Here is a 21697-nt window from a genome sequence, read left to right as displayed (position 1 = left end):
GGGGGGGGGGGATTAAATGAGAACCAGAAAACTGCAGTTACCAATACGAAAGAGAATTTTTATGTCTTCACTCCAGTAAAAAACGTTTGTCCTGATACAAGAAATGACAAAGTCTTGAGCAGACTGACAATTCGGTGCAAGTCATTTTCTTCTGAAAGTGATAAACGCAACTGCAATTCGTTATAATTAAAGAACTGTAACCTGATGTGCTTTAATTCCCTTTATACGTTATTCCTTTTTCAAACAGTGTCACTAACAGGGAATTTGCTATTAAGATCTTAGCGTATAAAGGCCACTGAAGTCGTACCACACCTGGAAAAAAATGAGTTATATAAAGACGAACAGACAATATGAGCTAAAGAACTACAAGTCCCAAAGTCCTGCGCGCCACACGTTTTTGGCGCGGGCTGCGTGGGCCTCGGCCATCTTTGGCAGAGCCTTTCCTAACTGTACGGGAGACTCCGACTTCCTTCATTGAGCGAGCGTGGTGTGAATGAATTAAAACAGTTACAAACAAAAACCGGGGTTAAACGCGTAGAAAAAAAGAATCGAAGGGGGTTAAGCTTCAATAGTTAGCATTTCTCTATAAGTAGTGCGGTAGAAGCGCAGCGAGTTTTTTTTTTCCTCCCCCAGCAGAACTCCGGTTATCAATATTTTTTGGTGTGTGTGTGTGTGAGATGGCGACTGCGACCCCCAGCCGCTCAGCCGCCGGGACTCCCCGGCAGAGTGCGGACACGCCGCTCTCCCCGACCCGCATCTCCCGGCTGCAGGAGAAGGAGGAGCTGCGGCACCTCAATGACCGCCTGGCCGTCTACATCGACCGCGTCCGGGCTCTGGAGCTGGAAAACGACCGGCTGATGGTGAAAGTCTCCGAGAAGGAAGAGGTCACCACACGAGAGGTAGGTTTTCCGTGCCTGGGCGATACACGCGGGGTGCTATTCAGTATTTAAAGCCCAAACTGTGTGTTCGAGATTTCTTTTTTTAACATTTTAAAACAGAACTTAGTGCAGTCCAGGCTGCGATGGACGTACCTGTCTCTAAAATGCAAACCTATGTAAAAATCCAGGAATCCCCCGCCCCTTGTGTGTGCATAGGGACTGGTTGTCTTTGCATTGGACTGGTTTTGTCTGCGGGTGTTTTCCTACGACTCTTACTCCAGTATCAGCGGCGTCATCTTTGCAGATCTGAGTGGTTTTGCTCAGATTCCCGATGCTCTTTCTAGATGAATTGAAGGGGGGGGCGCTCGGTGCTTTGCTGTGGGGACAGTGTTGCCGTATTCAAAATCGCGCGGGTGGGCGCCTGCGAGAGGTGCTGGGTTGTAGATCGGACTGGGGCTCCGAGATTGACGTTTTTGTCTCCGCTGCACCCAAATGCACCGACATCGATGGGGTCTGCCCGTCTGCGGGGTCTTCAGCAGCTCTTCCAGCAGCCCCTAAGAAATGCATCTGAAGCGTGCGTGTCGGTATTTTACGAGCTCGGGTGTGCATGTGGTAAAAAATGAAGCCCTTCGCCACCCCCTGACGAAACCCCCCACCACCACCCCTCTCCCGTAGTGTGATTTTATTTTTGCGCGTGTTTTACTTGCTCTCTCCTCCAGACACAGTCTCAGGTGTCGCACCCCGTGGCGGACACGGGGGTTGATCCGTGTGGCATGGCAGTGTAGTAGACTGAACACGCCGGTGTTGGAGATGGCAAGAAAGGGTGTTGTTGGGGGGGACTCGGTTTCCCCGGGCGAGCTGAACTGGAAACGTGGTATTTGAACAGATAGAGGACGCTGGCGCCGTCCAGGAAACGTCTTGTACTGGTGCCTTGTCCCAAGTTATTTTGACTTTGAGCAGACTTTTCAAGACTTTTTTTTTTCTTTCTTACTCTCGTTGTCATGAAAACGCCGAGATTTCCGAGGGTCGTTTTTTTTTTTTGTTTTTGTAATTGCCTCGCCCAGAAGACGTCTGGTGTCCAGATGGCGGGGAGGAGGAGTCGCTTGGGAATCTGACACCTTGTTTTTCTTTGAAATGCGGGACAGCGCTTGACAGAAGACCGCGGTTCGCAGTAGATGTGTCTGGTGACCCAGTCCTCATGACCTCCCTAGTTTGCATTTGTCCGCCGGACCTATTGGATATGTCTTATAGTCTTAGTCGTCGAGTTGCCCCTTTGCAAAAAAAAAAAACAACCCAAGATATACGCCCCAAAGCCGTCTAGCGCACTGGACTTGCTGTTTATGACTACATTAGTAACTAATTACAGTGTTGAGTATATTGAATGATACAGTTGACGTTGTTATGCGTGATCGTTAGTAAGTAAACCTTGATGGTCGATGCTTACGAGTGACTACTTTTCTAAGTAGTGAATTACTTGGATCATATATCACCCAAGCAAGAAATGTGAAAACAACCTTTTAAAAAAAAAGTTCACTGAAAACTGGTTTGATCACAGAGCGCTAGTGGTGCTGTTAACTTGGCTGGTGCAGATCTAGTGCCAGACCGTGCCTTTTCACTGAAGGTACACCGGAAGGACCTTACATATATAAAAAAGAGTTTCATAGCTGACTTCATCCCGAGTTAGCAGAGCTCCTCTGGCTGGGTGTGTCCGACTGTAGAGGCAGCAGCCCCAGGGCGGCCTCTGGATTTTAATATCCTCTCCTGGATAACAGCCAAAACTCAGGAGATCCACGCCTCTTCTCTGGCTGTCATCCAGCAGGATTCCTGTCAAGATGCGTTACATGTACAAAAATAATAACGATTTTTTAACAAAGTTTTAAACTTGGACTGCGGGCCTGCATTGTATAGTTAAATCCGCGGCTCTCCGACAATACGCGGTTAGAAAATGGAGGGACGTTATTAAATATAGATGATTGCTAAACAATTTTGATGATAGCGAATGCGGTGTGCCTTGTGTTGTACAACAGCTATATGGACGTCGTATATGACTGTGCTCCAATGAAATGAGTCAGGTGTTTTGAAACATTCACTTTATAGGTTGGCAAGTCTAGGACTATTGTAAATGTGGATGTTCAAAGCTACCACAAATGTCTTAACGACTCTATCATGCATGTGAGTCGTGCATTAAGTTTTAATGCATCCAATCATACGCACAACCCCTCCCAACACGGCTCACGCATATACTGCCTCACAATGCATAGGTAGTGCCTGGAGGGGTGGGAAACCATCTGGCCTTTTACCCTCGGAGATTTCTTCTTCTTAACCAAAGAGGGTTTTTGTTTTTCTGTCCTCTGTGGTTGATGTTACACTATTATTAAGTGGTGCACTGAACTGCATCCCCTTGCACTGATTTCCTTTTGATTTATTGTGTTGTGCGATCTGTATAGTCTGTGTAAAGATCTGTGACAGTGTAGTGGTTCCCCTGAATCGAGTTGTAATTCTCAGTATGTTGTATCGAGCGCTGAGGGCGAGGAGGAGAATTCCAGGCTCGTCTGTTGCCTGTGTCTGTCCTCTGGTTGGCGTGCGAACGTGGACACTCAGTGCCTGTCTGTCCCCCCCGACAGGTGACCGGGATTAAGAGCCTATATGAGGTGGAGCTGGCGGATGCCCGGCGTGTCCTGGACGAGACGGCCCGGGACAGGGCCAGGCTGCAGATCGACCTGGGAAAGGCCAACGCCGAGCTCGAGGAGGTCACCAGGAAGTGAGTATGACGCCCTCTTTTGTCCTTTCAGACGTCCTGAAAAGGATTTGGAAAAACTCGTACGGTGTTGTGAGCTGGAGGCTTGTTCAGAAATGCAGGGTGCGTCAATTTTTAAAAGTTTTTAACTATCTAGATGCACACAGGAATTAAAAAAAGGCTGGGCCTTTTACCTTGTTTTTAGTGGGGGGGGAAAAACTCGCAAAGCTGTTATTCCCCCCTCAAAAGACCTGTATTCTTTTCCCTTGAATAATGGAATAAAAGCAAAGGGGATTTTGCACCGGAGACTGTTAAGAGTGATGTTCACGTTCATGATGTGGGTGAAGTTTCACCCCTTTCCAGATCCGAGCGGCCACAGTGCTTTAGGGGTAGCAGTGTGCTGGACTCCTGTCTGGGCTCAGATCCCAGGTGGGGACACTGCAACAGGGATGTCTTCCTTGATTGCTCTGTGGAATCCAGCTGTATGGATTACTGCCAAACTTTTCCATCTAAAAAAAGTTCTCAACAGTAAACCCTTCAAACTGTTTGGACCAGAAACGTCAAACGAGTAATACATTATCTGCACTAGGTTGAAAACCTGGATTCGGCAAGATTGGGGAATTTTAAACGTTCATACATTTTGCAGGGAAACACCAACCCACAGAGAGACATTTCTTTCAGCACACCTGTTATTTAGTCTGTAGTTTTCTGGGCTTTGTGTATAGTCATGCAAGGTGTTTGAGCATACGTTTAGAAAGCCTTTAGGTTAAAATATTTTTTTATTAGGTTTTAAAGTAAAACTTCATATTTCCATGTGCGGCTCTTTAATGATATGGTCTCATATCAAGAGTGATGCTCTTGTAGTAACTCAAAATTAAGAAGGTCCTCGCCTGCTTGTGTAACCTATACAGTGATTCTTACACACGTGACTTCACACGTGATGAATGCAGACTTTTAGTTTATGTGGGGGCACCTGACTCTTCTTATCTGCTTAAGAGCGATGTTTATATTGTAACCATGATAAACTGAGCGTTATTAAGCCCAAGCAAGGTCTTGCGGTTTGAGGTGAGGCGCCTTTTGACATTGGGGGGGGGGGAGACCCTGTGTTAATGGCATTTAACTTTAGAACAACCTCACATGATGCAGGCCTCTCTCTTTACATGCAGCGGTAAAGCTCTCATTGTTTGGCACTGTTTACAACGTTGCTATGGGAACTATCGCAGTGCAGGAAGTGCAGCAGCTTGTGCTGGGCCATGTGCTGCTCTTCTGTACGTAGAATCAGAGCAGGCAGTTCTGCCATGCTGGAGCTGTGCATGCAAATATTTTTTATATATATATGTGTGTGTGTGTGTTTTATATATACCTTCTGTCACATTTAAAAAAAAAAACAGTCAGACAGCTTATTTCTTCAGGGGTGGGTTCTGCTGATCTTCCCCTTGAAAATGTGTAGGCATTCTTCCACGGAACTTGCATGTCATTGCGGTAAACTGCGGCGGTCTCATTCTGCTTCGCCCACCAAAATGCATCGGTGACTAACGCGGTGAAATTCCCCTTCTAACTTTGGTCACACGCAGCTAAAACCAAAGGGGAAATGGAGCTATGGGTTACGGGGGGGAAAAAAATGTAAGGTCTATCCTGATGTCACAGTCCCCAAGTTTAGCTCTTCAGTGTTTTTTTTTTTTTTTTCAGAAAGCTGATCGCATTTTGAGAATAACTTGTATTCAATCCTTATTGAACCCCATCAGCGTGAGGCACTTGAGTTGTTAACTGGGCTGCGTTTGGGTGGCTTTGTCTCCCCCAGCTATAAAAAGAAGGATGGAGACCTGGCTGCGGCGCAGGCGCGCATCAAGGAGCTGGAAGCCCAGTGCAATAAGAGTGGGGCCGACCTCAACACCGCCCTGAGCGAGAACAGAGCCCTGCTGGCAGAGGTGAACGAGCTGAAGGCCCAGCTTGCCAAGGTGTGTTCCAGCAAAAAACCTCTCCTCAGCCTTTTCTGAATCGTTTGATACTGGCACGTTCAACACAGTTCATGGTTCGCAAGCGTAGCGGACTGAGTGGGTTTTCCTGATTTTGATTTTCGCATGCTTGGTAGCAGCACTAAGGGGTAAAACTGAAATGTGTATTTTGAAGCCGTGCGGTGGTAGAACTGCATAGTCAGAAGGGCGGCTGCCACCATCGCTCGCTGGTGACTGGTGGGTTGTGATTGCAGGCTGAGGATGCCCACACCGTGGCCAAGAAGCAGCTGGAGGCGGAGACCCTGATGAGAGTGGACTTGGAGAACCGCTGCCAGAGCCTGCAGGAAGACCTGAACTTCAGGAAGAACATTTACGATGAGGTAAGGCCTCCGTCGCTTGCCAGCCACGTCTCCCCGCGCTTGCTCTGGACTCCAGCTAACCGCTGCTTACTTTGCTTACTGATGGCCTGTCGGTTATTCAGAGAGTCTTCCCACTTCACTAGACTGCCGGCATCTTTTCCTTCAGGATGTGAGGACTCGCTCCTTTCGCTTCCCTGTGCCGAATGTGAGCAGAGTCTCTGTACCCAGAGTCCTAGGTCACACTGAGCTGCTGCAGACCCATATTATTAGTCAGGTGCTCAGCTGCAATGCTCTTGTTTGTTGCATTTCGGTGAATTAGCTGCTTGCCTCCCCCTGGGAGTGAGGCTGCGCTGCCTTGCCTTCCCGAGGGAGGTGCAGTGGGCTTGCAGCGCTCTGGCCTGCTCGGCCCTTCCCCAGGGCGCTGACAGGCTCCCTCTGAGGGCACCGTGCTTGTGTGTGGCTCCCCCAGGAGGTGCAGGAGACCCGGCGGCGCCACGAGAGGCGCATGGTCGAGGTGGACAGCGGGAGGCAGCAGGAGTACGAGTACAAGCTGTCCGCGGCGCTGCAGGATCTGAGGAGGCAGCACGACGAGCAGGTGGCCATCTACAAGCAGGAGCTGGAGAACACCTTCCAGGCCAAGGTACGCCTTTCCCTGCCACTGGTGTTGCACTGCCGTTGGTCTTGAGCACAGATGACCAAAAGATGACCCTTTTTAAGTGCTTTGTGGTGAAAATCTGTTCTTACAGGCCCTTGATTTCATAAGATGTAGAGTCAAGGGCCTACTGGGCTCGGTAGGGCAGTGGTTAGCATTACTGCGATTGGGCCTTGGGTTAAATTGCAGACCTGGGCTGCTGTCTGTGGGGAGTCTGTATGGGTCTGGTGTGGGTGAGTACGTGTTTGTCTGTGCCCTGTGATAGACTGGTGTCCCATCCAGGGTGTACCCTGCCTTCTGCCTATTGCTTGCTGGAATAGACTCCGGCTCTCCTACAACCCTGAATTGGAAAAGGCAGTTATATTCAGCCATCTACTTTCTTACTTTTTTTCTGCAAGGCACTTGAAAGTATAGCTGTTGAATTGTCAGCAACTTGGAAGTGTCTTTTTCCATGTTGGGAAATGTCAGAACTGTACAAAATGGCTATGTTTGCAAATTTCAAAAGAATGATTTTTATTTTAAAACTGAGTCAGCGTAGTGAAGGGATTCATGCAGGAAAGCTGGAAAGTCATTCAATTAAGGAGGAAGGAACAGAACAGAGGAGCTGGAGGGTAGTTTTGGACAAGGGACAGACTACGAGTGTGATGGTGACAGAGGGACAGAAATAACAGCCAGAGGTAAGAGTGTGTTGCTACTCAGAAACTAATATTTATCCAGCTAATTATTACACTGTTGCCAAGCAGACATTTAGGATGGCTGCGTTAAATATAACAAATCAGTGTCAGAAGCGTCATAACTGTTTTACACAAAAAAACGTTGAAGATGTGAACATTTTAATGTAAACACTGCAAGAGACAAAACAAAAATCAGATCTCGGTTTAGAAGTGGCTTCGCAAGACATTATTTTAATAGGTAGATCTGGAAAAGAAATGAGTTGGCAGCCTTAGAGAGGAAGGATTTTATCAAGGTGTTGTGGATAGTGAGTGAACTACATTTGAACCTCATCAAGAGAATCAAGTAGGGAGCTATGTTGGCTGCAAAGGAACATTCCTAGCTGAAAGGTAGCGAAAACACCCGAAGAAGGCTCCACCGCCGAAATGTAGTTTCTTTTCTTTACCTTTCAGCGTGGAATGCACCTTCACCTGTTCACGAAAATGTTAAGTAAAAACTCGGATTCGGTCTTACATATTGTATCTAACAATATTCTGATTCTTAAATTAAATTCTTTACATTTAAGCGGCACAAAAGTCTTTCATGGAAAGAATACCACATGTTCTTTTGGAATGTGAAGTATGCAGTATTTGTAGCTTCCAAACAGACAGTTACCAGCAGAGAGGGAAGAGTTTGTTTGAAATAGGAGCGCTTGACACCTGTTTTCCATTATGCATTCTGAAGGGGGAAATAACTTGAAACACATCAAAACAGCTGAAGGTAATGAGGTAATGGTTTGACCCTGTATAGGGCGTTCACGGTCAGGAGCTTGACAGTTTCAAACCCGGCAAGATGTTATAGCAGACATAATGTGGGGTCTAGTCACTACATACTAGTATGGCTCAAAACTTGGGACTTCACTTAAAACCCATTGTTCAGAGCTCATTCTGATGTGAGTATACCACCGGGACAGCATATGTCCTCATGCTGAATGTGTAACAATAACTTGAATGTGAAGAATCACGCCCCAGATTTCCAATTCGCTAGACTTCAGGCCTATTGAACATCTGTGGGATGATCTGGGCTGACGTTTGGAATATAAAACACAGAGATCTGGGAACAGATGCATATTCTTCACATGTATTTTGCGGAGAATGGGAAAGGACCCCACAAGCCAGCATGTACTGCCTGGTGCAATGCAATGCATCACCGATGTGCATCGTTTGTATTGCTCCCAGCAGAAGGTGAACTCACTGCTGTCCTGTGACATTCACAGTAGACAACCTGTTGGTGACAAATGTGCTCAGCGTAATGAATTTATCTGTGTAATACCATTTCAATAAAATGTAGACGTATAATGAAAATGACCCTTGAAAACTATGTGAGTTTGTTATAAATGATGTTCTTTGTAGCACACCACTGTATTTTAGCTGTACTGTTGCATTGTAAGTGCTGTCTCGCAATGTACATGTTCTAAAGATGCCAGTGGGTTTTTAGCTATGAGTAGTCACACATGGGCAAAATTGGATTTGAATAGGAATTTCTTATTAGAACCTCCTTCTCCCTCCATTTCTGTGTTCATTGTATCACACAGTTCTCATTTCTAGTTGTAGTGGTGCAGTGCATGATATCCATGAGTAAAGTGGGTGAACTAGGAAGCCAGATAAAGTTCCGTACTTCCTCCCTGTTCAGCTGGAGAATGCGAAGGTCTCCTCTGACATGAATGACAAGGCTGTGAGCACGGCGCGTGAGGAGCTGCAGGAGGCGCACATGAGGATTGAGAGCCTGGGATACCAGCTGACTGCCCTGCAGAAACAGGTAGGATTCACGTGTATCGCGTCACGTGTTAATTTCATTCGGCAGTCGACATTTTAATAGGTTTCTGTCTGTTGGAAATGATATCTTGTTGGCATTGGATATTTGAGAAATTCATCAAGAATATTGAGAAGCTTTTAAAGAAAAATTAACAAAATTCAGTTGTAATGGGCAGCGTTAAAGGGAGCTGGATATTCTCCTCTTTATTATACCATGTCAGAACTAGGACTTGGCTACAGTGCCGACCCCAAAGTAGTAAAAAAAATTCAAACGAATCTTATATTCATTTTAATCTCTGTTTAAAAAAATACTGGTTTAATGACGTCACCCACAGTTTAAGCTTAAAGTTTTAAAATTGTTTTTTCAAAGTAACACGTGACTCCTGATGCTGCCATTGCTGTCTACATGGTAGCTCTGCGGATGTGCTGTGTGTGTCGACCCAGGCTTGTGCTTGTATAGACCTGAGCCCCGCTCTGTACCGCTCTCCCTGCAGGCCAGTGCGGCGGAAGAACGCATCCGTGAGCTGGAAGACTTGCTGGCCAGCGACCGGGACAAGTACCGCCGGCAGCTGGACGCCAAGGAGCGGGAGATGGCGGAAATGAGGGACCAGATGCAGCAGCAGCTGAACGAGTACCAGGAACTGCTGGACGTCAAGCTGGCGCTGGACATGGAGATCAGCGCCTACAACAAGCTGCTGGAGGGGGAGGAGAGCAGGTGTGGGGCTCTGCAGTCTCGACTGTAACACAAGCAGGAGCTCGACTCCCAAACTATAATCCTTACACTTATATAGCACTTTTCTGGAAACTCCACTCAATGTGCAGCAACACCTTGGATGATGTGACAGCAGCCAGAGTACACCAGTACTCTCACCACACTATCAGCTACAAGGGGGGAGGAGAACAGAGTAATGAAGCCATTTCATAGAAGGGGATTATTAGGAGGTCATGATAAGTAAAGGCCAGGGGGAAATTTGACCAGGACACCAGGGTCTATATTCCCATTTTATTTGAAAAAATGCCCTGGGATTTTTAATATCGGGACTTCGGTTTTACGTCTCGTCCCCTCGTTTACAGTATAACATCCCCAGCACTATACTGTGGTATCGGGACCCGCGCAGACCGCACGATGAGCTCTCCTTACTGGCCCCACTAACACCTCTTCCAGCAGGAACCTTAGCTTTCCCAGGAGTCACCCATCCAGGTACAGGGCAGACTCACACCTGCTGAGCTTCAGTGGGCTGACAGCTGTGAGTTGCAGTGATATATAGCTGATGGCTCTAAAGCATTGTGCTTCTTTTTTACAAGATGCTGGGGAGACCACCTTGATCTTTTTTTAGATTTGTCCCATTAATATTTTGGAAAATTAGGAGCAGCTTTTGTTGTGGTGCAAAAAAAAAAGGCTTCATTACCCCTCTCATACGTCTCACAACTTGCTAGATCTCATTCCAGCTAAAAATATAATCCCCTCTTTTATGGTCTTTAAGTGGGGATGACTTATGCATGAAGTTGAATCTCACGTCTGGAGAGTAGTAAGGCTTCATATCCGAGTAATGGGATTGGTTTAGCACCTTGCAGGAAGATCTCGATGCGGAGCCTTGTCAGTACTGGGGTAGGAGACCTAAGGAAATATCAGGTTGTGGGTGTAAGTGGTGGAGTTGGACACACGGGAGTTGACTTTCCCTTTAGACATGTTATATTGAAGCCCTAGGTAAGAACCTGAAATAATAACCCAAGGTGGGGAGTGATGCTCTGCCCACACCCTTCCATAGATGTGAGATCCTGTGGCAAAGCTGAACAGTTTTGGAAAAAGTCCAAGCTGTACCTGGGCTAGACAAGCCAGCTTCTGATCTGGAAGGGTTGTAAAGTTCAAAACAAAAGCAAGTGCCTGCAGTAAAACAATTGACAGGGCAGCAAATCCCAGCTGGATCACATAAGCTACATTTAATTGAAAGGGGTGCACTGAAACAAAACCATTTTTCTTCGTTTTCTAGTCTTATTTCTACTAAAGACTATTGACACCAAAATGCTGTGTATTAAAGTTTGCATCTCTTGTGTTGGGGGGGGGGGAGTGAAATCTTGAGTGTAATTCTATTTTAAATCAATTTCTGAATGTATACTTTTGCATTGAAATGAATGTATGAGGAATTGTACTGTATAGTATTGTATCAAGATGGGTACAGAAACCATCCCCTGGTTTTCCCTTGAGTTTATTTTCAGAAGTGAAGGATGGCGGGCCGTCGGAAGAATAGATGCGCTGCGCCGCCCCATGGGAGAGGGCGAGGTGCTGACCCTGTCGCTCCCCCTTGCTCCGCAGGCTCAAGCTATCCCCCAGCCCCTCCTCCCGGGTGACCGTGTCCCGCGTCACCTCCAGCAGCCTGGCCAGCGCAAGCGTGACCCGCTCGTCCCGCGCCAAGAGGAAGCGCGTGGAGATGGAGGAGTCCGGCACCGTCGGCCAGCCCAGGTTCCAGATCAGCCAGCAGGCGGAGACCACCGGGAGCATCACCATCGAGGAGATCGACCTGGAGGGCAAGTCCGTGACCCTGAAGAACAACGCGGAGAAGGTGAGGTGCAGCGTCGCCGCAGTGCCTGCTGAACACAAACTGGGGGCTATAGCACAGGGGGTGACCAGCCTCTGGTCTTGGAGAGCCTCTGGTCCTGTTGGCCGCCCTTCAATTGACAATCCATGAAGAACTTAAAACGTGAGTGTTGATCAAATTAGGCCATGAACAGCTGCCTTCCTTGAGGCATCTCTGGTGTTAATCACTACAAACGCAGATGCTCTGTAAATTGCTTACTTGCCCAGATCGCCTGCTAGTCGAAAATGAAAGTGTTCCTAGCATTTAGACATCAATAATTTAAGAGTGACCCATGAAGGTTTGGGATCGGGGTTTGCCACCCCTGCTGAAGTGCACTCTAGAGTCCAGAAGTCTTTCATTTTTTTTAATAAACTACACCAGCTGTGAGTTTTGTTAAAGTCTACTTTAAGACAAAGTCTGCTTTTTTCGGAACTCAAAAGTGAAATTGGTCATCTTGTTCCCCAAAGATTGTTGCTTTCCAGTTTTAGCAAAGGTTTTTACTTCTGCTTGTGTAGGATCAGTCTCTTGGCAACTGGAGACTGAAGAGACGGATCGGTGATGGAGATGAAATTGCCTATAAGTTCACCCCGAAGTATCTCCTTAAAGCTGGACAGACAGTCACGGTAAGCACGTGTAAATCTAAATACAAAATCACAAAGGTTTTTTAAAAAGTAGCAAGTGGTGTCATTAGTCCTTTATGAAATACTAGAAAGATTAACTTTTAAAGTTGAAGAAGAGTTTGGGTACAATACCACTGTAGTAGCTGCTAGTGGCTCAACTTCAGTTTTCTGCTCTAAGTGCCAGTTGTTATAAGGTAATGAAGGGAACTCTATTTACCATTATTTGGCTATTGCCACTTCTCTGTCCTTGCCTAAATTTGACTCTGAGAATTAGAACAGCTGTCTAGAAAGCAAGCTGCTGTGTTTGGTGATTTTAAATGAGGAGCTTGGCTCTTCTCTTGCCTAGGTCTGGAGTGCCGATGCTGGGGTCACGCACGCCCCTCCCTCCAACCTGCTGTGGAAAACCCAGAGCTCCTGGGGCACTGGAGATGACATTGTGACCTTCCTCGTCAACTCGGATGGAGAGGTAGACTTCCCTTCAGCTCTCAACCTGGCCCGGGTGGGAAGGGAGAGTCTCATTATTAACGAGCTCTGTTTAATTGTTTGGTTAACACAGTGAGTTGGTCTGATCTGGTCTTTATTTGTATCAACGGACCAGCAAATGCAGCCCTGCCATCTGGACTGTAATTACCTGCCAGTGTAATGATGGGATACTGCGCTGTAAGAGGCACTGTCTTTTGGATAAGATGTTAAATCAAGGCCCTAATGACTTGATCATTAAAGATCCCACAGCTCCTTTCGTAAGAGTATAGAAGTGTGTTTACTTTGCTGTCCTGGCTGAATTCCTTTTTTGGGTGTGCATGATCTAGCCAATTAAAGTTCCCATTTAATTAAGTGAGTGAAACAGTTTCCCAGCCTGATCAGCTGTGGAGTGGGGGTTGCTGGAGCCTAACAGCTGTCGCACATCAGTCCGGTGGGTGAAATGGATCGCCTCCTATGCATCGAGAGCTTTGAGATCCTCCCTGATGATCTTTAAAGGAGACCTGCATGCTTTCTGACTTTATTCTCTTGTCAGACCCCATGACTACAACTTCCTTTCCCTCTCTAGGAAGTAGCCAAGAGGACAGTAACGAAATCCCTAGTAGAGGTGGAGGAAGAGGAAGATGCAGATTTTGGGGAAGAGGATCTTTTCCACCAGCAGGTTGGTTTTTGTTCATAGAGGGTCATTCTACATACAGTAGCTAGGAGAGGAAGATCTTAACTCACATTATGAATCATCTTTGACAATTCTCCTGTTTTTTTCCACATTTCTGAATACGTACAGGATGCTTGTATGAAATGCAAAAACATGCGATTGGCATATTACTAATGTGAATGATATTTTCTTGGAGTGTATTGCGTTATCGTCTACTTTGAAGCAGTTATTCCCAATAAACTGATAAACAACATGTTTTAAACAAGATTTAGACCTAGATCGTAAACCTTTAGAAGTATGCATTCATTGTCTTAGAGTTGATGAACTGAATGTCTGGTTTTGATGTCTTTGAAAGATGTGTTAATTTTGTTCTTATTGTTTCCAGGGAGACCCAAAGGCAGCATCCAGAGAGTGTTTGATTATGTAAAAAGGAACACCTGCTTTTTTTAAAATCCTACTTTTTATTTTCTTCTGGAGCCACTTAAAATATTTTTGTACATTTCATTTTGTGTTCAATCCTTACATTCTGGGTACTTTTTAAAATTTTGTTCTGCTTTTTTAACCAAATGAAACTGCCCAGATGTTTTTAAAATTGATTTTATTTAACCCCCAGGTATCATGAACACTATTTTGCAGTGTATTTTTTTTGAAGGGTCGAAGCTTACCAAAATTAGCCTTCCTCGACAAAGCATGTTTGTGCAGTCGTTTAATACTAATTATAAAGAAACGCCTACAGCTTAGAGAGAGGAAGGTACAATTTCATGCCTTTTTTTAAATGAGAGTAGAAATAAAACTAAAGGGTGGAATTTTGTCAACCTTGGCTCTAGACAAGTGTGACACAGTTCCAAGCTGTTTCCCAGATTTGTGGCTCTGGCGTCTGTGGCGCCTTATTTGAAACCTACAGGAGGCCCAGAGACGGTGGTGTTTAAACAGTACAGTTGCACCTGAGGCCTGTGCTTGGGGACACTCCTGTATTAAGTTGGATACTTTGCATTTTTGCTCATGGTGAACAGCTGTTGGCCTGCACTGTGAACAAACATGTTATCATTGGGAGTTGAATATATTGCTATCTTGGCTGTTATTGGAGCCACTAGCAGGTTTAGGATTGAATAAAAAAATCCCCTTTCTGTCTGGCTTCTTCCCTGTCCTAAGCTGTAGTCTCCCCTGGGGCAGTATGAAGACCATGAAGGTTTAATAAGTTTTAAACGGTGGCTTATGGATGTTATCTTTGATTTTTAACTGAAAGTTATATAGATGTTTTTACTGACAGCTGGTACATAGAAGCTGTGTGTAGTGGCGTAGTAGGCTGGCTTTGCTGATGGAATAAACAGGGTGGAAAATGAAAGGGTTTGAGCAGGGGAGGTAAATGAGATCAAACAGCCATGCTGTTTGAATTGGGGGGGGGGATTGTAGAACTTTGCAAGAGACATAGGTAGATGCTGGAATTCCAAGCGGGCAACATTCTTGTCATTTATGAACTTGCCAAAGATTTGAAAAATGTGTGCTGTCCTCACACAGAATAAGAAATGTAGTACTTATGTGTGGCTTAAAAGTGGTTGGCAAAGCTAAAAAAAGAGTATGTGCGAAACACAGTATATTCAACCAATGTGGGCTTGAAAGTTGCCCGCTGTAGTATGATGTAAAAGGTGAGGTGTGGCTGTATTTGTTTCCAGTTTCAATGGAAAATCTGCGGTCCCCATTTCACACACTCCAGAAAGGGTTGGCTCATTGATCGTTTCCACCCTGTTTACACTAATGCTATAGAGTATTCAGTTATTATAATCAGGTCATAAGTATGTATCCTTGTATATGTAAAATTCAGTTTCTCAGACAGACTGATTGCACAAATCAATTTTGAAAAAAGAACCACAGTAGAAATTTTGGCTTCTGAATTTGTAAGCGACCTGCTTAATAATCCAATTTTATTTCTTTTTGCAAATTAACTTGACACTGAATGTATAACTGTGCCTCAGAATTATTGGCTAAACCCTTATGAAGGGTTATCTTCTCTGTACCTTACCATAAATATTTAAGGTATCTGACCTACAGAAATTTTACAAATTGTTTTTGTATATTCTATCTTAAGAAGCTGCAGAGAAATGAACTCAGTTACCAAGATATTGTGGGGTCTTAAGTGATTTTGTAGCCTGTTTCAATTGTAGACGAATGTAGAGAGACTTGGAATTGAAAATTGAATTCGCATTTTCAGTAGCCTGAATAATTTAATTATACGGGTGTACAACTAATGGCTGCTATTTAAGGGGTCTCAGATATTCTCCATTGGAGCTGAGGTCTCTTGCTTTTAAAGTTTCTCAGGATTTGGAAATGTTTAACATGTGGCCAGGGTTTCAGTGTAGCAATATTCTGTAGTAAACAGTATGATTAACTTAGCCATATTAATGCATTTGGGTGTTTTGAGTTTTTTTCTAATTTTATATCAAAATTAAAGAGATAAAATTGGATTAGTTCTTATTTCCATGCAGGTAACTGATTTAATTGAAAGCTTCTTTCTATAAAACGTTGGATATAACACTGCTATCTCACATTTTTGTAGTACAGATATTGGCCTGGGAAACAGAATTTTTGTCTTCAGATGCAGTGCTTTGTATTTTAATTTTGAATTAGAAGAATGTTATTTGAAAAAAAAGTTTACATGCAAGTGTGGGGGATTTTAATCATAAACAGTTCTCTTCAAGGTGGTAAAGTTTAGGTCAAAAACAGCAGTTACAGTGTGTAGCAGGATTAATAAAATATTTATCCTATTTCTGAACAGTAAGGCACCAGGTGACGTTGCAAAAGTTTGAAAAAAACAATTGGGTTAGTTGGCGATATGTACTGTTGTTTTTCCACAGTGCACTCTGGATGAACAATATTGATTCATAGATGGATATTAAGGCTGAACATTGTGTTGCAAGGCTGTGCAGTTCTGGTACTGTAGGTATTACATTTTCCAATTAACAGGTGGTTAAGACCTTAAATAGATTATTTGTTTTCTTATACAGCTGTTTATTTGAAAGTTATGAGGAACAGAGTGAAGCTTACCTTTGATCTCTGATCAGCAGGTTCAGGGTTATAGCCCAGCAAGAGACATTTTCCAGTCAACTTCAGCACTTTTACTGTACCTGTAGACTTTTTCCTGGAATATTAGAATCATGCCTTTTCCACTGGTGTGCAACATTTTGTATCTCTCAAAGAGATGTTGTAACAGCCATTTTTCTAAACAATTCTCCTGGTTCATTTTTGGTTTTATATTGACCTGCTTTTTGTTTACAACTGACAACCAGGTTATTGTGAATAATGTGAAAACTGAGACTACTGTCATCACAGCATTCAAAATCAAGTTATTAAAACAAGCTGTCCAAAATGGTTAATCCATTGTTTCATGCACTGAATTTCTATACTGCCAGAGCTCTGTGTTTTCAGGTTTTGACAAATGTGAGTGAGCTGGACAAGATTAGGTGACCTTGTCTTAACAGTTCTTTAAAAGTACGTCAGCTGTTTTATAGCTAATTCATGTGAAAGAACGTAAATCACAGCTTTAGCAGTTAAAACAGGAATTTTGTTTTCAAGCGCTGTCTTGTCAAAGAAGCGTTAGCCTTATCCTACTGTAATGTTTTTCGTTTTTCAGGTGACACAATACTATGAAATGCACAGGACTGTGCAGTAATGTGAACTCGGCTATAACTTCAGCAAAGTTTGAAACCATTTTTTAAAATGTTTTGATTTGAAGCGTACATTTAAACCTAAACTTTATCATTATTTTGAGAGGACTAAGGGGGTTGGGGCTATTGGGAGGGTGCATGCCAAAAGTTCTTTTTTTTTTCCTTTTCTTTTCTTTCCATTTGTAAAATACATATATGACTGAATGAAAACTTTTGTACAACTCAATACAATAAATGTTTTGCATATTAGGCATGTGTTAACCTGTTTTGGTACAGCTTTGTGACTGAATTCACGGGCTAAAATGTAGGGATCTGTACACCATTCACTACATATGAACTTAATATGGGTGGTAAAATAATTTAGCAGCTACCCCTGTGCTTTCATGTTTCCTGTACTTAGTTGCTTTTATGCATTAATGAAAAGAGCCCACAGCAAAGACTGATATCAAGAATTCACAACCTGAAGAGAGAAGGTTGGACCACAAAAAAGTTCACAGGTGAGAAAGTACTTCCTGATGCAACACATCCAAAATGTGTAGCAACAAAATGTTGATTAATGTATTTTGACTTGCAGTGAACTTTCAGTTAGACACATCCTAAACCCAGAGGTCTCAAACTTGTTGCCTGGAATATTTACTATATTGTTCCATCATATTCTCTGTTACATATTCATTTTTAGCTGCATAATCCTCTTCTCTGGTATTTTATGGGTAACCACCTTTAATTAAGGGAGTATCTTCCATGATCAATAAAACACCTTGAGACAAATCTTGTATACATCTACTGTAGGAAATAGCTTTTTAGAAATGTGTTACATTGATTACAGGGTTAGAACAAAAATCCAGAAGGGGAGTGAGTCCCTTTAAGCAGTTGATTTTGGATGATTTGCAGTATGATTGGGGACCTCATCATTAATACCATTGGTTTTTGATGAAGTAGGGACATTTGAAATCTCGTAAAACTTTGAATTTTTTGTACATTTTTGCACTTTGGATGAAAGAAACTTGAAATCATATGCCTTGGAGACCATGGCGTGAACTTAAAAAAAAAAAAAACATTGTCCGTTTGATGACATTTGTAATTAAGTACATAAGGAAAAACAAAACCTTTTGACCCGCAGAGGCTGGTGTTTGACACCATTTTGTTTTAAAGCAAAGGACACACAGCCTCAGTGGGAATTTTCTGAAAGTACTCATGCAACTTAACCCTCACAAACATGTAGGTGGTGGTTATTTCACCTGCAGCGAATTATTCAAAACCTTATGTCTAATTTTGTAAGAATATACATATATAGCTATTGCTCTGCAATGGACTGGCATCCTGTCCAGGGCGTACCCTGCCATGCACTGCTTGCTGGGATAGGCTCAGGCTTGCCCCCACGCCTGACCCTGAATTGGAAGGAGTGGTTAGAAAATGGGTGGTTGGGTTATATAGTCATTACTATGCAAATATTGCATAGTAAAATATAAAAGCTGACCTTGGGAACAGCTAAAAGGTGCAAAACATATGGGAAGAAACTGCCTTTCCAGCAGCAGCTCTTTGTCTTCAGGATTCTGTTCCAACTGGTGCTCATCGGTTTTTCAGTAGGGAAAGAAAAACACTTCTGCTTGATGTGCTTTTTGCTCATTTTAAATAGGAAAGGGAACATTTACAATTAAAAAATAAAAAAAAAACCCTCTGTATCGATTTAATTTTTTTTTTATGTCATAAATGCATTTTGCCCTTCATTGCTTTCTGGAAGCCGTGGAGAGATCAATGTGCTCTCAGTCTGGCACCCACTCCACCCAGGACTCTGAATAGAGTGATCCTCACTGCAATAAGCTGCTTAATGAAATGCATTTACTTGATTGAATCATCCGGTCAAATCACTGCAGTTCAATTAAAATGTTTGTTGTAATCCCTTTTGTAAACACAAGGTGCCAGCACATACCTACAGTTTGTTTCAGCTTGGCTTTGTAACATTGACCACAACATGAGCAAGCCTTCAGGGTGCACACTGTTTCAGGAACCGCTGTATCAGCTGGTTTTCATTCCAGCTGATTTCTGAATCCCTAGAGCTACTTACTGACTCTCACTGACCAGCTCCTTACTTCAGGCTTCTGATTAACTTTTTGCTGCAATCCAGGTTTTCAGAAATACAGTATCCAACAGCTTCCGAATGCAGTATTTTCAAGACCTGCCTCAACTTGCTTAACCTTTTTTCTATTTAGGCATTCAATCGATGAGGGTGGGAATGCATTGTAAACCCTCACAAAATAAGCAGTTTTTTCCTTCTGCAGAGGTCCAATTGGCTACATTTTGGGCAACACACCTAAAGGAGGGCAGCAGTGAAACTCACATATTGGTACAGGGTTGGTACCAATTACAAATCCCATTTGACTTTCTCAGAGTTGAAATTAAGCTTTAAAATATGTCCTGTGATTGACTTCACTGGAATGGTTCCACCAATACCAACGCTGGGGACCACTGCATCTGTTAAAGTTAGAGTGAAAAAATTAAATGGATCACGATGTTTTGAGAATTGGAAAATTATTACAAATGAAAAGCTTTTAATGCTTATTTGTTTGTAGTTAATGGATTGCCTTTTTTTTAACGATCTCCAACACTTTGCATAAGGTCTTGACTCCTGTTTTCAATCCTAAATGCAATTTCAGCTTTTGTCCTTGGGCCTTTATTTTACCCTTAGTCCTCCTAACTGATTTTGCAAATGTGTTTCAAGATTTTGAGTAATTGTATTAAATTCCCTCAGCCTCCTCTGTTCAAGACTAGAGAGATTTGGGTTCTTTAGCCTTTACCACATTGCTTCAAGGTGATGAAAGGGTCTTTTTCTTGAATATGAGTAGCAAAGGATGAAGCCAATTAAGGCTTTGAATATTTCCAATATACAATATTGCCATAGCTGCCTTTGTTTCCATTGTTGTTTATATCGGAGTATAAAGTGCGTAAAGAAAAGTTAACCAAAGCACTTTAGCGACATACAGATAACAAGTTGATAGCATCCACTTTAAATATACTTGCACTGGGTGTTTATCTTGATCTTTTTACCCCATGTCTTCGCATGAAAAGAAAATATTTCCTGCTTTTGTTTTGAAGTATTTCCGAGATCTGTCTTAAAGGTTACTCGACATCGCCACTTAAAAAAAAAACCCTCCATGAAATACTCTTTCCTGTGAAGACAGTTTGGCACAGAGACAATAGCTGGCAGGAAACCCCTGCATTTCATTAACCTCCTGTTTCACACCACTCCCTGGCAGGATGAACAGCCCAAAATGTCACCAGCAGACAATACCAGCCGAGATCACACGCTGCTGCTGGTTCAGACTTACTGGTGGGAATATCTGTCGTCGTCTGTCCGAAATTACTGCCGTGTTCTTTTGTTTTCCTTTCGCTTTACATCTCCCGATTGTGTGCAGGAAAAGGCTTTAGTTATCCCAAACCGCAGTGGGGAATCTCGGCTTTTTAGGGAAATTGGTCTCGTCCTCAGCGCACCCGCTCTCTAGATAGGTCAGTATTCTGTTATCGGTGTCTGCAAGAAGCATTTCAGTTGGTGATCCTTTTAAGTAATGCAGAGGTAATACCTTACTCTTCGTAACTGAAGAGCTTTCTTTCCTGTATGTCACCACAGTATATAATATCCTTACACTTCTATCGTGCTTTTCTGGACATCCCCCTCAAAGTGCTTCACAGGCATAGGGGACTCGCCTCCATCATCAATGCACTGCTCCCACCTGCATCATATCACACCCAGTTGTCAGGATTCCTTGTTTTGCATCCCACTGGCAGGTCCTTGGCCCCTTCCAGTGGCTGAGGAATTTCGGGAGAGCTGGTCTTTATGCTGAGAAAGCGGAGCTCCAAAATTGTCTCTAATCCCCCAGTACTAAACTGCTAAATATGAAGGTGATCCCAGGACACTATGCTTCATCTCCGAGGCAATGCCTTTCTATTCTGTAATAACTTACAAACGGACACCAGTTTAGCACATACACTTGGTTCATCTTATTCAAATATATTTATGGAAATAAGGGCAAATATATAAAGGAAGTTTGAAGCAAACAAGTTTCCATGCCTTCACAGGCTTGTATGAGTTCGAGAGAAGCTGACACATCGAACTGGTAAAGAACCAATAGAAACAATGAAAAGAATAGTTTCCATTACCTTTTGCAAGAAGACACTTCTAAAGAAAACTAACTTACAGTTCTAACTCGTTTAAATTACACTTCATTAGCAACTCCATTCTAGTTTTATCTTTTTTTGCAACATCATGGTAGCCCAAAAATATTTAGATTCACAGGTTTCCTAGGCTGCCCTGACTGTCAGGGGAGTTTATAGATGTTAAAAATAGGAGAGTCTTCAGATCATCTTACCTGGCACAGATAGACCTACAATGGTCAGAAAGACATTAGATGATTCTGAATATCACAGAATCCTCTTAACTTTTGTTCTCGTCTTGCCGAGTGATTTTGAGTGGGCTCGAATGCTGTAAACCAAGAGTGTCTTTACTTCTGAGTGAGGACTGTGTTTTTTTTTAAACCCTCAATTAGGTTTGCCGTGATTCTGCGTATTCTCCACCTAAAAGGAGGGAAGAAAATTCAAATCCGGCACAGGCTATGAAAAATATATTTCCACCAACCCCGCTCCCCACCACCCCTCCCACCTCC

The 21697-nt window shown here is 43.4% G+C and overlaps 1 protein-coding gene across 1 annotated transcript; it reads left to right on the top strand.

The window, feature by feature from the left end:
- Positions 1-406: 406 nt before the first annotated feature.
- Positions 407-17288, top strand: lmnb2 (lamin B2). Its single transcript, XM_006639821.3, has 12 exons — positions 407-899; positions 3503-3639; positions 5417-5573; positions 5825-5950; positions 6399-6569; positions 8925-9050; positions 9541-9761; positions 11361-11607; positions 12138-12245; positions 12589-12708; positions 13291-13383; positions 13763-17288. The coding sequence occupies exons 1-12, from the start codon at positions 678-680 to the stop codon at positions 13802-13804; spliced, it is 1770 nt and encodes a 589-aa protein (XP_006639884.1). The 5' UTR covers positions 407-677; the 3' UTR covers positions 13805-17288.
- The last annotated feature ends 4409 nt before the right edge of the window (positions 17289-21697 follow it).

This window comes from Lepisosteus oculatus, chromosome 29, assembly GCF_040954835.1.
Source record: "Lepisosteus oculatus isolate fLepOcu1 chromosome 29, fLepOcu1.hap2, whole genome shotgun sequence".
In the NCBI taxonomy this organism is placed as follows: Eukaryota; Metazoa; Chordata; class Actinopteri; order Semionotiformes; family Lepisosteidae; genus Lepisosteus; species Lepisosteus oculatus.
The sequence above is the reverse complement of the archived record's forward strand: the minus strand, read 5'-3'. Positions and strand labels throughout refer to the sequence as shown.